The sequence below is a fragment of the Astatotilapia calliptera genome, chromosome 22, assembly GCF_964374335.1.
Source record: "Astatotilapia calliptera chromosome 22, fAstCal68.1, whole genome shotgun sequence".
Taxonomy (NCBI): domain Eukaryota; kingdom Metazoa; phylum Chordata; class Actinopteri; order Cichliformes; family Cichlidae; genus Astatotilapia; species Astatotilapia calliptera.
Window position 1 is genome coordinate 13,851,871 of NC_137442.1, and position 14,169 is coordinate 13,866,039.

General features: G+C 42.9%; 1 protein-coding gene across 2 annotated transcripts in view; it reads right to left on the reverse strand.

Moving 5' to 3' along the window:
• efna3a (ephrin-A3a) overlaps positions 1 to 13,958 on the reverse strand; it is a 72,313-nt gene extending 58,355 nt beyond the window's left edge. Inside the window, exon 1 of one of the 2 annotated variants that reach the window (XM_026157373.2) lies at positions 13,308 to 13,958. In XM_026157373.2, the coding sequence (XP_026013158.1) occupies positions 13,308 to 13,417 (110 nt within the window). In that variant the 5' untranslated portion in view covers positions 13,418 to 13,958. The remainder of the gene's footprint in view (positions 1 to 13,307) is intronic. The other variant, XM_026157374.2, reaches the window with a different exon arrangement.
• Between the last annotated feature and the right edge of the window lie 211 nt (positions 13,959 to 14,169).

Below are 14,169 nucleotides of genomic sequence, written 5' to 3' on the forward strand. Positions count from 1 at the left end.
TTCTAGCACTGCACATTAGGTAGAGATATCGTTTCCTCCACACTCGTTTCCCTCCCTCCGCACGGCGTGCGCTGGAGGTTCGAATCAAAACTTAATGGAACCTCTAATTTGAGCAAAAGTTCATTCCCGTTAAGAAAATTAAAGCCTGCTAATTAGGGATTACAGGCTGTTTTATGATTGCAAATGCCAAGTCTGAGGCTGTCACAGATTTTAGGAAATCTTGAAGACGAGTAAAACTTTCTTTCAGCAGACAATTTGTGTTGACAGAAAGGAGAACTTGAGAGTTTGATGTTTCAATTTGCATTACTCTGGATTAAATTAAAAAGCAAAACAAAAGAGATATCAGACAGAGACGTGAATTTGATTATCTACAGTTTCTCCCTTTTTTCTAATTACAACCGCAATGTTTTTAAAGGCAGCAAGCTTTTCCAAGGAATAAACCTCCTGGTATTAAACCAATTTCCACAAGGGGAATCCATCTCCTGCAGTTGCTGTGCGTCACTTGCTTTCCCCATCTTCTACACAAAGACCTCAGGCTATATATGTTATTCTCTTCACTACATCATTTAACTCCTAACAATGTGCTCCACTGCTATTCTCGCTGCCACCGTAGCCTACGCCTATACTCACTCTATTTCTCATCTGCTATACGAGGACTACCATATACATTTCCTGCGTCTCTCCCTTCTTTGGCTCCTACCTTCCTGACAGGCCTGTTCATGGCCCTGTCACTGACTGTCACCTGTGACACAGGCTTCCACAAAAGACAGTGTGTTTCTTCTTTGCATCATGTGGTAAATGAGTGTCACTTCTCTCTCCCTCTTCCTTTTCTCACACTTCCCTTCCCTCTCACGCATGTGCGCGCACACACAATGCGCACACCTGCAGCACCCTCTATTCTCCTTCCTGCTGTAGATCCCAGAGCTGACAGGTGCTTGGAGGGATTTCACAGTCCTGACACGACAGCAACTGAAAAATTGGTGGCTGTGTTTGAGGCATGTGAATAATACTTAAAGAGAGAGGTACAGAGTGAATTACCTGGCTAGCTAGCTAGCTAGATTGATAGATATGCAGACACAATGGCACAATGTCACAACTTTCCAAGGACTGATGTCCCAACAAATGCACTCCAAGGTCAGATTGTGCAATATTCCAAGACGCTGCCAAAAAAAAAAAAAAAAAACCACTCTACAGGCTTCAGTTGGCATGTTAAAAGTTAAAGCTCATGACTGTCCAATTAAAAACAAACCTGGCTTATTTGGAAGAGCATCCAAAGTCCAACTCCTGGAAAATTGTCCTTTGGACAGACTGACAGGCAGACCAAAGCAGAGATGTCTGGCCATAATACACAACACTACATTGCAGCATGTCAGGACAAATACCTTATATGAAATGTCAAGTACAGTGGCGGAGAGGTAATGATTTAGGCTTGTTTTTCAGCACATGACCAGGGCAATCGCAAGTGCAGCAGCAACTCTACAACAGAATGACTGAAAAAGAAAAGAATCAACATGCCACAATAGCCCAGAGGAAGCTGAGACCTCAACCTGATTGAAATGCTGTGCATAAACAAATGCCTATTTTTATTATTTGTTTTTAATTTTAAACCATCTGACAGAACAATGCCACCAGTGACTGGTTTACTGGAGGACTATTCCCCCAGCTCAGGTGTCTTACTACAGCCCTCAACATCAATTACCTGCTTCCCCAGTGAGCTTCTCGTACCACCATTGGACAGACTCCATATCCGTATCTTGGAGCACTGCTGCTACTCTTTATACTGCTCTGGAGATCCAATCTAAGCAGGAGGGCCAGTCTAGCTAGAACCTGTATTACAAACCTTCCACGACACCAAGCTGACAAATGATGCAGAGAAGAACAAGGACTACTTTTTATAACTGCAGTTCAAGAGAGAGTTCATCTGCAGGATGAGAGACTCACTAAAGAAGCATCTGATTATATTTATTATTTATTTATTACTGCAAAGTTCTAGGCAAATAAAATATTTGTAGAGAAGAAACTCTATTATTTATTGAGTCATTTAAGAAAGCCAATGTACTGGGAAAGTAGCCACATGCACACCCATGCATGCTAAACCAGATGAGTGCACATACACTAGCATCACACACTGAATTTGCGGGAAATACTGTGGACCATTCACAGGCCAGTTTTCCGCATCAGATCAGTGGTATCAGTGTCTATAAATTCATAGTGCTGCATTTTCATAAAAGAAGAATTCCAAACTGTTAACCTACAAAGATAAAAATCATCATCGAGAATCGGCTCGAAAAAGAACCACTGATAATGGACTTGGCTAATCACTGCTAGCACAATATATCATGATATATTTGTCCAATTTCCCAACCCTTGTGGACAAGCAGTGGAAATTATCTGAGTGGGCCATTACTATTTCCTGATTCATAGCCACCAGGATCTGTGCCATGCAAACACTACTCCGACCGGTACAATATTGTGCGTGGGTTCAGAATAGCCACTGTGACAGTTGCCTGTTCTGCTATTTTTCCTGATTTTTCAGCAGTGCCTCCAAGCTGCTTGTTCTGATACAGTACACATCAGCACCACAGAAAAGGTTGAGGTCTTTAAAGATACTCCAATTCCTGACACACCATTAATATTCTCCATGCAGACTCTTCCTCTCCCCTACATACAAATATCCCCTTTTCCCCCCTCCTCCTCCTCGTCCTAGCCTATCCCCCACCTCCACTCCACTGTCAGCCTTTACATCTTAGAAGTGCTTTATATCCCCCTCTCACAAGTTCCTTTTTTCCCCTCATTTTCCTCCCCCATACTCACTTTCTTCCTCTTCCTTTTGGTTATTTTTTGTCAGAACTTTTTCTACGTTTTCCTCCTGGGAAGTGGCACAGAATCCCTTTAAGCGCTGCAAAAGCAAATCTATTTATCATAACCATCTATCTCTCACAGTACATATACTTTATCCTATACTGAAAGACACACGGGCACAAAGAATGCAGTGAGAAGGAAAACCACAGCCTCCCTTGTGTTCTCACACTGTACTAAGACGTCTATGAGCGAGATGATTTCTAAATAATGAGACGGCCTATGTGATTCACTCTTTCAACTGCAATAGAGCGATAAATTAAAGGGAGGTAAATGGGCGGTAGTGCCCACTTTCCCTCCCACGCACAGCAATGCGGTTGAGCGAGGCAGTCTTCTGGGACTTCCCATTGACTCCACACAAGGTGAGAACGGAGCAGGAACAGAAGGCTGAGCAAAAACACTTCAAACAACACGGCAGGAAGACGGAGAGCGCTGCTGCTCTGCGAGGCAAACGCAGGCGTGAGGGAGACACTGACCAAAAGAGACGGAGAGGGCCAAGACGAGGAGACAGAATCATTACTGTGCTTTCAAAGACAATCAATCAAACAAGGATGTACGCGCACACATACAAGAACCCAGACAGACATTGAGACATGAAAACACCTTAAATGCCACCTAATAGCAGCCAGACAAACACAGAGTGAGAGAGCACAGCAGGACATTGATATTCTATACACCCACACACAGCATGGTGAAGCGCTGGGCTCGTCTCTGTGTGATTCCCAGTTTTACACACCATGCTAGTCTAGACACAGTGCTATGCTGCATTACACCGGTTGTTACCATGAGAAAACATTGCATATACAACACTCACGGTAAGTAAGAAATGTAGCTTTAACACTATGGTCATCGGGGCAGCACTCACAGATGTCTGCTGTACATAGCCCCAAGCTGCTGAAAAGCAGCTGAACCAACCAAATAAATAACTTAACAAACAAAGCACTGCAGCAGATTGGTACATAGCCAGGGGAGATTTGCACAGTTTAATCAGGAGGCATGGCGAACAGGTAGATTACAGACTCTTATATTTCAAGAACCTGGTCATTAATACTACGGCTCTCAAAAATTTGCGATAACAAGCAGGGCGCCACCCCTTCTTATTCCTCTACAAATCATCCTCCGAGCTTTAACAAATGCAAATAACAGACTGCGATGTAGAGCTATTTCCCTCATCAACATTTCAAACTGATCAGGAGAGAGCAAAGGACTGAAACATCCCCACCTTCGCCACCACCAACCTTCCCACCCTCGGTGACGGAGGACGCTGGCAGTGTGTTGAGTCATGTCTTGTCCAAGTGCAGGGGAAAAAAACGCAGGTGTGTGAGTACAGAGTCATAATTATGCATGTGCCGTCGCTCATGCATTAACCATGACTGGATTTACACATCAAGGCGGCAAATGAATTCAGAGTAGGTATTTTTTTTATGCAGACCAACACGAGACCTGATTAAATGATGAGGTTGAAGATATGGAAACATGGGTGCAAAGAAAGGAGCAGAGTACCACTGAGCTGTCTGCTGATCTGCTGACTGTACCTCCTGTTATATTACATAAAAGTCTGAACCATTAAAAAAAGTATTTTTGCCCATTTGTCTCTAATAAATAATTGCACAAGTATTTTATTGTGGCATAGCTAGGTCTGAGGAGCAGGAGATTATTTTCACCCTGTTTTTCATCCATATGAGTGTGAGATTAAACAAGCCTCATTTCAGTCAGACAGCTGAAGTTTCACATGATTCATTGCAGCAGCAGAATACAGTTTGGATTGTAGGCTCCAAACTCAATTTGCTCTTTATTTGTCAGTTGGGTAAGTACTTGGTTTTCAGTTTTAGCATTCAGGGTTTGGGGTTTGCTTCTTATTATGTGGAAACAAACACCATCTGAACTTGGCCTGACATCTCACAGCATCAGATTTTTTTCTTTCAATAAAGCACCTACTAAAAGATCTATGAGCAGTCCTCTTTATTGAAGTGAAGTCTTGCTACCCTGCAAGAACTCCCTCTTTAGAAAGTGACACACTTCTCGCAATCCGTATTGTACAGAACACACATGCACATCTTTCAGGCTTTCACGCTCTCGCCTGTCATTCACATTGAAGGAGATGACTTACGTTGTCAAACTGAATTGCGGAGCCGATACCATGCTTTGTTTGTGCTGCTTGGAGTTGCGAAAAGTTCAACTTTTCAAGTGCCAGCCAATCAGATCATGTTTATTTAAATCAAGAATTTTGTAGTGATCATCAAAGTAAGTCACAGGTTGCCAGCTAAGCTCATGCCAACAACTAGTCAAAGCTCAGACTACTTGCCTTGTGACTGGCAACCACAACAGCAAGCCACACATATGGCATACCCAGCAATTAAATGTACGGCAACATGAGAACGCTGCTTGAGGTATTTTGTCTCTTCTAATTTTCTCAATTTTCTTTGTCAAAATCATACCACAGCCATAATGTTTAATCCATGTATGTGGTCATGCGTGAGCCTCATTATGATTTAGTAACACTAAAGTAGGATGGCAACATCTTTGCCACAAGGAAAAATAGGTTACTGCTTTAGTTTATTATGCTTTTGGAGACAAACTCCAAGTAGTTGCAACAACCAGAGTTTGAAACTCTGAGTGACCATGATCAATCACAAGGAGAAGGGACAGGTTGCCAATCCCATCGTGGTGCATCTATGTCACTATTTGTGGAGGAATTCCTGTTTCAAATCTATCAGATTCTGACTCTGGAATACTAAGTAGTTAATGTGAATTTCTATACACGATGACAGTAAAAGATTTAGAATAGGAAATAAATTGTAAATGGACTGGTTCTTGTACAGTGCTTTTCTATTCTGCTTGAGCACTCAAAGCTTTGTACTTCAAGCTTCAATCACCCATTTATACAAAAGATTTTATACAAGCACTATTTTCTATGGCTAAGTGTTTTCTATCTAACATTGATACACATTCATGGTCCAGTGAATGTATCGGGAGAAACTTGGGGTTCAGTGTCACGGACATGCAGACTGGAGAGGCCAGGTATTGAATAACCAACCTTTTGATTGGTAGATGACCTGCTCCACCTCTTAAGCCACAACCACACCAAACACTGCAACAGATTTGCAATTTTTGCAGATTTACCAAAGTTAATTGACAAATTATCACAATTAACACATTAATAGCCAACTTGACCCCACTGAATCACAAACAGACTCTGTTTTATTGCCATTTTAATGTTGTCTTGATGCAAAGTCACTTTTGAAGACAGCAGCTCATTGTCACCAGTCATAGACCCTGTCATAATCCCTGTCTTCAAGGCAAACATTTCAATGAAAAAACTAATTGCACATAGTTGCAGTAATTATGGTTGTGCTAAAGTGTCCAATCAATGTCTTCTGTAGTGTGACTGTAGCATTAAATAGACAACTGAACTGTTAGGAAGTATTCAGTGTTCATGAGGAGAATGAGCCATGCCATTTGTGTACAAAGCAGCGCAGCTCAAGTTGATTGCCTGAACTGGCTGGCAGGCTTCACTTCATTTCTTCAGTTTAATTGAAAAAGTAATCACCTGTGTGTCTAATATAATATATCTAATATTAACTGTTATTTCATTTGATTTCATTTATTTTCTTATGTAACTTTGAACTCATGTAGCACTCAAAAACATTCAGCTTTCACAGTATTGTTTATTGGTCCCCCTCAACACAACAGAAACACAACAAGAAGGACTAATGCGTCTATTCGACCTCTTTCCCAGCAATCCGATGTGGACACTGCATACTGACTTGCGTGTACAGTACTATATTTTTCAAAAGCTGGATGTTCCCTGAAAAAAAGGGTTTTATTTAATACCTCCAACGTAATTACCTCAACAAGCACAGCATTTCAATATCTCCACAGTTTAAATTTGCGCAGCACAGCTCTCCAGGTTCCTGACAACAATCTAACCTTTACTTCTGCCAGTAGGTAGCTTCCCCTCCGATTCACTTGCGCCACACTTTCAAGTTTTAACGACTTTGCTATCATATTTGTAATAGAGCAGTTTCGCTTGAAGATGTACTGATTTAAATGTTCCCTCTAACAACATAAGAGGGATACATTAAGCAGCGGCGGCTGCCGCTGAGAGGTCAAATTACTTTTTGTCATTCTGGATGCACAGAGCACTAGAGAGAGATTTCAATTTTCTTCAAATATTCTTATTACAGAGACGACGGCTGCCAAAGGGTCTCAGACCTTCATATAATTACATCTTCAATAGGAAAAATCTCAATTATAAGAGAATATCTAATTATTACGCTGCCCATATCCGAAATTGCCCTCACATAAAAAGGAATACTGGAGCCGTATCATCCACTAAGCTGTGAGGACAGTTTCCACTTCTCGTAACACGGCTGTTGTTAAGCACCCAAGAGCATTAGAGGGAAGACCTGTCACGGCTCAAGACCTGAAGGGAATGAACAGAGAACAAGATATGACAGAGCACAAACCTGTGTCCTCGCTCGCTGCCTTTTTTATGAAAGGACACTGATAACTCTGAGGGCGCCAGTTGGTGCAAAATACCGCCTCAATTGCCATACCTCAGAAGAGGCCTTCTGCTTCAATAAAAAAACAAATTATTTTGACCAACTGCTGTGGCTGCCATATTGTTTTCCTGGCCATGTAGCTTAACAAGGCCCATTTCCCAAATAATCAAACTCCAGCCAGTGACCATCCACCTATCAACAGCTTTGATCTTTTTCCTACATGGCAGCCATTTTCATCATAGCAGCAATGTAATTTCCCAGTGGGTAACGGGCACTGCGGTGCAGACTCCCAGTGTAATGTACTGTGGAGTTGCCATTCTGAAGTTGGAAAGCCCTCTTTGTAGAAAGCATTTGCATTCAAATCATTGAGTCTGAAATTGGTTCTACCTGTCTGGGATCAGGACTATCTCCTGTGGGTTCCCACTGCCAGTTAAGTGCAGTTTTTATAAGCTTGGAGTGCAGGAATGCTAATGGCCTTTGATGACATATGAAGAGCCTAACTATGTTTTTCCCTTGGACTCCTCCACGGAAAAAAGCACTCCAGGTCACCTGAGGTAGCTCTTAGATGAGTCCCAAGGTAGCTTCCCATCAGAGCTCATGAACGGGTTATAATGGCCCACCACACCTGCAGATTCCTTATTAAAATGAAGCTCAGCAGGCTTGGAGTGCTTTGGACCTTTAGGAGGATCAGAATAGATATAAAAAAGCCGAAACACCAAGACGGGAGACTTTATTGTAACAGAACAATAGCTGATGTTTTCAGACTTTTCCCTTGGTTCAAATCTGTTGAATTGCATGTTGGCTTTAATCAAACTGCTTGGTAGAGTGTGATTTATGCCCAACAACAGCAGTGGCCAAAAATGAACACTGTGCCATTTTATTTTTGTTTTTGCAATTACGTCCCTTAAATATATTAAATTTCACTCTTTGTGTTAAGAATTCTAAATCACATGTTTCATATCTGGAAGAAAAGAAAAAGATGAGAGTAGATATTATAAAATATGCGCATAAGGAGAACGTTGTGATAAAGGTTTTTCATTTTTATCTTGTGAAAGAATTGCACAGGTGCATACTTTCCTACAGCTTTTCATTTTATTTTCACATTTCAGAGGAATAAGTTGCATTTACTTTGAGTCTTGGATTTATTCAAAACACATAGGCTACTTTTCTTTCATCCGTGCCTGCACTCGTGTTTTTCTAACCTTTGCTTTCTCTGGAGCTCCTGCTGAAGCTATACCAAGGCCTTGTTTCACACAAACATAGTTAAGGCCTCTAAGGAGCATGAACCCCGGAGCAGTGACTGACAAGCCCATAATAATCAATTCTCAGGCATGCTGTTCCAAGGCAATACTTGATCTGAGCTTCCCGAGCTTAGCGCCGAATGCTTCACGGCGCTTTACGGACACCACAAAATCAAATTAAAAATGCATTTGGAAATTGATCACCTGATGCACCCGGATTGATTGCTGCTCCAAAAGCAACCAGTTCGTATTTTTGTTTGGCCAGGTTCCATTCACCTTCCCATACCATATAAATGTATTGATCTGCACACCCACTCTTGGATCTATAAGAGCCATTAAATATCCTTTCAGTGTTTCTCCATCCACTTATGTGACTCATACCACATTGCAACAAGCTAAAAATGGTCAGAACACAGCTTTGCAGACCAGTAACCTTTAACCACTTTCCACCACTTCACTTCCAATGAGCGCTGGGCGATGATACTAAGTTAGTCGTCCATTTAAAAGCAGTGCTCATCAAACTAATCTTCTAAATGTCTAAAACAAACGAAATGGAAAGCATTCATATCTCAACAAACAACCTGAATAGTTGGAGAGGGGAATATTCCATTTTAGATATGGAGGAACATGATTAATTCAAAAACTCAAAAGGTCAAATTGCACTTTTCAATCAGTGTTATTCACACACATTCCCTCTCATTTAACATAACTGCAACCAAGGAGAAAAAAAGCCCACTATCTACTGCTGTTTGAGGCGCTTGTGTGGTACAATGAATGCAAAAGAACAAATTGAACGCCGGTGAATAAGATGCATTTGTATGCAAAATTACCAAGACAGCCAAGAGACAGAGCTGCAGGCAGACGAACGTGCATGTAATCAGGTAGCAAATCTGCTTGTCTCCCGTAAGCTCCGTATGCGTCGCCGTGTTTCTCTGGGCCGAGGGGCAGGTGAGTGGCAGCAGCTATTGTCTCGGAGCACTGGTCCACATGAATGACCCAGCCTGTGTCCACATTAGCACGGATCAACTCCTGTGGGTATCTTCTCCCCAGAAAACAGCAGCTACAGCACATTCAGCCAAATAACCGAACTTCCATATCCGGCAAAGCCTGCGCTCTTTTTCACCCTTCCTGACTTTTGACCGACTTAATTAATCTTTCCACTGCTTTATTCTAGTGAAAGACATCTCTGCTTTCCACCTTTCCAACATCTTCACCTTCCATTCCTTTCTATTACAATCTCTCAGTTAGAGCCAGCTCTTCCTTACAGTACTATTCTTCACACTTTGTAGCCTTTGCTTTTTCTCCATCTACCTTCTGAAATGTCCTTATCCATTACCTGACATTTCTTTTTCCCATCCTTCTCTCTCTCATTTCTTCATTTCTCAGTAATGATTGCCTTTACTGCAACTTAATATCTACAAAGTGTTTCCTACAGGGCACCAGGTTCTCCTCTGTCCCATAGGGGACCGCCTCCAACTCTAGCTGGGTCTACACACCCACAAAAACCGACCTGGTGGTTAATGAGCCTGTTGAGAAAGACGGCACCTTGACTCAACATTGATCACCGGGCCGCTGTTCCTCGAACTCTCTGGGAAGCTATTTGTCAAGGTGATAATTTATTTTGTAGCACCAGATATACTGTGTGGGGAATTGGGTTGTTTTCTTTTGTGTGTGTGTGTTCCAGGGGCTTGACAGACACCATTTCAGGGCCAAATCAGTCCATAATGTGTAGCATAAAACACGCTGAGCTGTAAATCACTAAGTATCGGCCACAAACAGCGAAAGAAAGCTTTCATCTGGCTGAGCAGGCAAGGGAATGGCGATTTAGCAAAGAGACGTGTGGCACATTTTCAAACGCAATTCTCTGGTATTCCTTCACACACCCATGCAAAGACTTTTTTGCTCTGGTGTTCTGCTAAGTTAAAAGCATTAGCAGACGAACTATGTGACTTAGTGAGGGAGTGGGAGATTGAATGAAAGCTGCGCTGCTGTTTTCATCACACCCACATCACACCGGGCAATTATGGAGATGCGTCCTGTGAAACCAGCGAGGCCAGACACCTGATGGGAGGAGGTGGCAGGAGTATGGGACGCTGCTTGCGGGTAGGCGAGGCTACCGCAGTGCACCGCTGCTCCGGCATGCTCTCAAGATGTTCCACATCTCCCCCCTCTAATTGGCAGATGGCCTCAGATGCGAGATGATTTAATGGCCTGCGTGTGTGTTTTTTCTTGCCTCAGTCAGCCATTAGCAGGGACATCTGTAACGAGTTGGCCAGGCACACTGCTGAGAGTGGAAGCTGAGGCCAACACTTTCTAATGGGGGGTAGTGCGGTCGTGACGGGCTTGGGCGGTAATCAAAGCACTCCGAGGTATTTCTTGGGGTTATGATAATCGGGATATCTCGTTTCAAATTGTGCGAGGCATGACAAAAAGCAATAATAAATCATCTGATGTTGTTTACCTCAGAAAAGCTGAAAAGAATCAAACAGAGCAGTATTACTGAGGAATCCACTGTGTGACAATCCACTTTTGACTTTCAGTATACCAGAGCAAGACATTTCTAGCTGAGCGTTATCATAAAAAGCCATTTTCATGGCTTTGGCACAAACAGCTTGGCTTCCAAGTGATCCCATTTCTTGCAGCTGTGCCGTAACCATCTGTGCTGAATGCTGCGCTCAAGGGTGAAACATTAAGGCCTGAACCAGAGTTTTGGCCCTAAAGGCCTCTGGTTTCTTTCTCTCTCCTGCTGCCTTCATTTCTTACTGCTCCCTCCTGAGCTTGCCTCTATAACGAAAGCTGGATGAGAGACAGAGCTGCGTTACTGAACAAGCAAGGCCTTTAGCTGGTTTCTGTGCATGTAGGAGAAATGGCTCCAAGCCTTGGGCCTTTTAAGGCTTGATGGCCATCAGTATTCTTGCCATAGCCTCTGAGGATTTGTCTGCTACCTGCAAACTGGGTCAGTTTTTGCATTATTTTAGAGATTTGTATCTCACTGTGGAGAAAGAAGGTTTTGCACACGCATGCATGTAGACCCACACCTGCACGTTGTCTTTCTCTCTCTGCTTCCTTCCCTCTATGCCTCTCTCTCACACACAAACACACACACTGCATTTTGAATTCATCAATATGTGCACATATTTGTCATTTTAACACATAAATGTCAATTTAAAGCCACCGAATGTGCTAACGCTGTAATGAATAACTACACCGAGCAAACATACCCACGCTGTGAAAATCATTTTAGATGGAGCACACGCCAGACAACTAATTAAAATTGATAGATAGACTACTGTTGATTATGGCACTCAAAAACCCGTGCACTTTTTCAGCACTAAAACGCAACTAAGTCTCAGTTAATACACCCCCTCTCTATTCATGTCACACTGACGGGATTAACTGTAGTCATAAATCTGAAACAGTTGTGAATGTGACTCTGCCATTCTCACATTAATGTTAATGAGGAAGTGACACTGCTGCGACATCACCTTTACTGTTTCCATCAGGTTTCCGAACTGTTATTATAATGACTATTTTTAAATTCACCCCACTTTTCTAATTCCAATCGTTTACTGTATGTGTGCCCCCAGCAGAGAGCCCGGAAGGCGAGTGAGGGACCAGCAGCAGCAGATGTGGGGGCGGAAATGAGATGCAGAAAGAGGGGAAAAGAAAGGTGGGGGGTGGAATTGAGGGGGACAGACGGGCTGGTGATACACAGTAGAAAAATAAGAGAAGGAAGAAAAAAGCAAAATATGTGATAGAGAGAGGCGATAGGAGAGACCCGCGTCTGAGGTGAATACAAATGGACAGAGGAGGAACACAGATAGAGGAGGCGAACGAGGAGTGGGGGGTGGTGGGGGAGGCAAAGAGGGAAGCTGTGTGAGGAGAAGAGATAAAAGAATGTGAGAAAGATAAATTTACTGTTGGCTAATGAGAAGACAAAGGCAGTAGAATCCACATCGATCTCTGCCCCACAGCAAGCTGGCTTTATAGAAGTAGAGAGAGAAAGAGAGATAGCAGAGCCTGAGAAAGCTCACCAGAGGTAAGCAACCTCACAGATGCCGGCGGAATCACAGGATGAGAATAAAGTCAGAGGTATGTTTGAGTGAGTGTGGCAAGCATACTTATTTGTAATGACCACACATATACACTGACTTCTTCAAGTTTGAGTGATGTATGTGAATAATGCATTGATGCTGAATGGGGGCAGGGAGGACGAGCAGACAGCAAGGTAAAAAAAAAAAATGAAAACTACTTCAATGACTCAATACTGGGAGCAAGTAGATGGTCTAAATGTGAGACAGGATTCAAATATTTATATAGCAGGCACTTTACAGGCAGGGTGAACACGAGGAGCATCGCAAAAACAGTTTCCCAGTGGAGATGTATTACTGCACTCAAATGGATTAAATGACTGGGAACAAAGGAAACATCTGAAGCTTGGAATTATTGAAGAGATAAAAAAGAAGACACTTATGAACTACTGCAACTGGTTATTATCTTATTATAAACTCGTATTTCTTAAATATAACTCTTGTGGTGTATTTCAGTGGTGGTTCAAGGGCTTTGCTGTAAATAAAAGAAGCACGTCGCTGCAGGAGAAGGTGCTCACACCGTCATGTAAACAAGTTATCAACACAGGTGTGCATCGACAAAGACCAGCATCGGATAATTTGCTAACAAGGGGAGAGAGTGCACCACTTACAGCAGGTTTGAACTGTTCCAGTACACCGCATGCCGATTGCTGGCTCTCGAAAGGTGCAAGTTTGTAAGCGCCAGCGTGATGAGGCTGAGGGAAAACGTTGCGAGAGCCATAATCCCTCCGCTGCTCAGCCAGTTCTGGTGCCCCCTCTTCCTTCTGCGTCCCCGCTCCTTCTGTCCCAGGCAACGCGTCACTCACAACATCCCAGCGGTCAAGAAGAAGAAGAAGAAGACGAAAAGAGAAAGAAAATACGCCTTTTCAAGTTCCAGTTACCTTAACAACGGGTTGAATCGGGGTGACTTGTAAGTGGTTACGTGTTCTTCAACTCAAATCCCATTGCGACGAAACCTATTTGGGCATCTTTACTTGTGCCAAATCTATCCGGACTTCTGACGCGTGCCCGCTGGGCACTTTTTCAAGTCACACCTTTTGTTTTGTTTTCCCAGTTCTTTCACTAGAAAGACAGTCTACCACATTCAAAACTAACAGCTGTAAGTCGGTGCTTATTGTTCTCGACGCGCTTTAGAGTCGCATCCAAGGCGCTGGACCTCTGCTGTTGAGATTTGTGTAGCTGTAGGTGACCTGCCGCTTCTCTAATCAGCAGCAGTAGCAGCAGCAGCCACACGCTGCGAACACAACGCTACAAACCCGCCCTCTGACGGCTGAGATGTGCCCACATGTCCATCTATTCTCCCGCCCCGCCCCCTCAAAACATGCACCGTCTCACAAGAAAATGAAAATATATGCGTAAAAATAAAAGGATCAGTCATATTGTAGTAAGGAATTTGATTATTTAAAGCTAAGGTGAAGGTGATTTTAGGTTTAAAGGACATTGATTTGACAAACAATAAAACCGCTCCAAAAG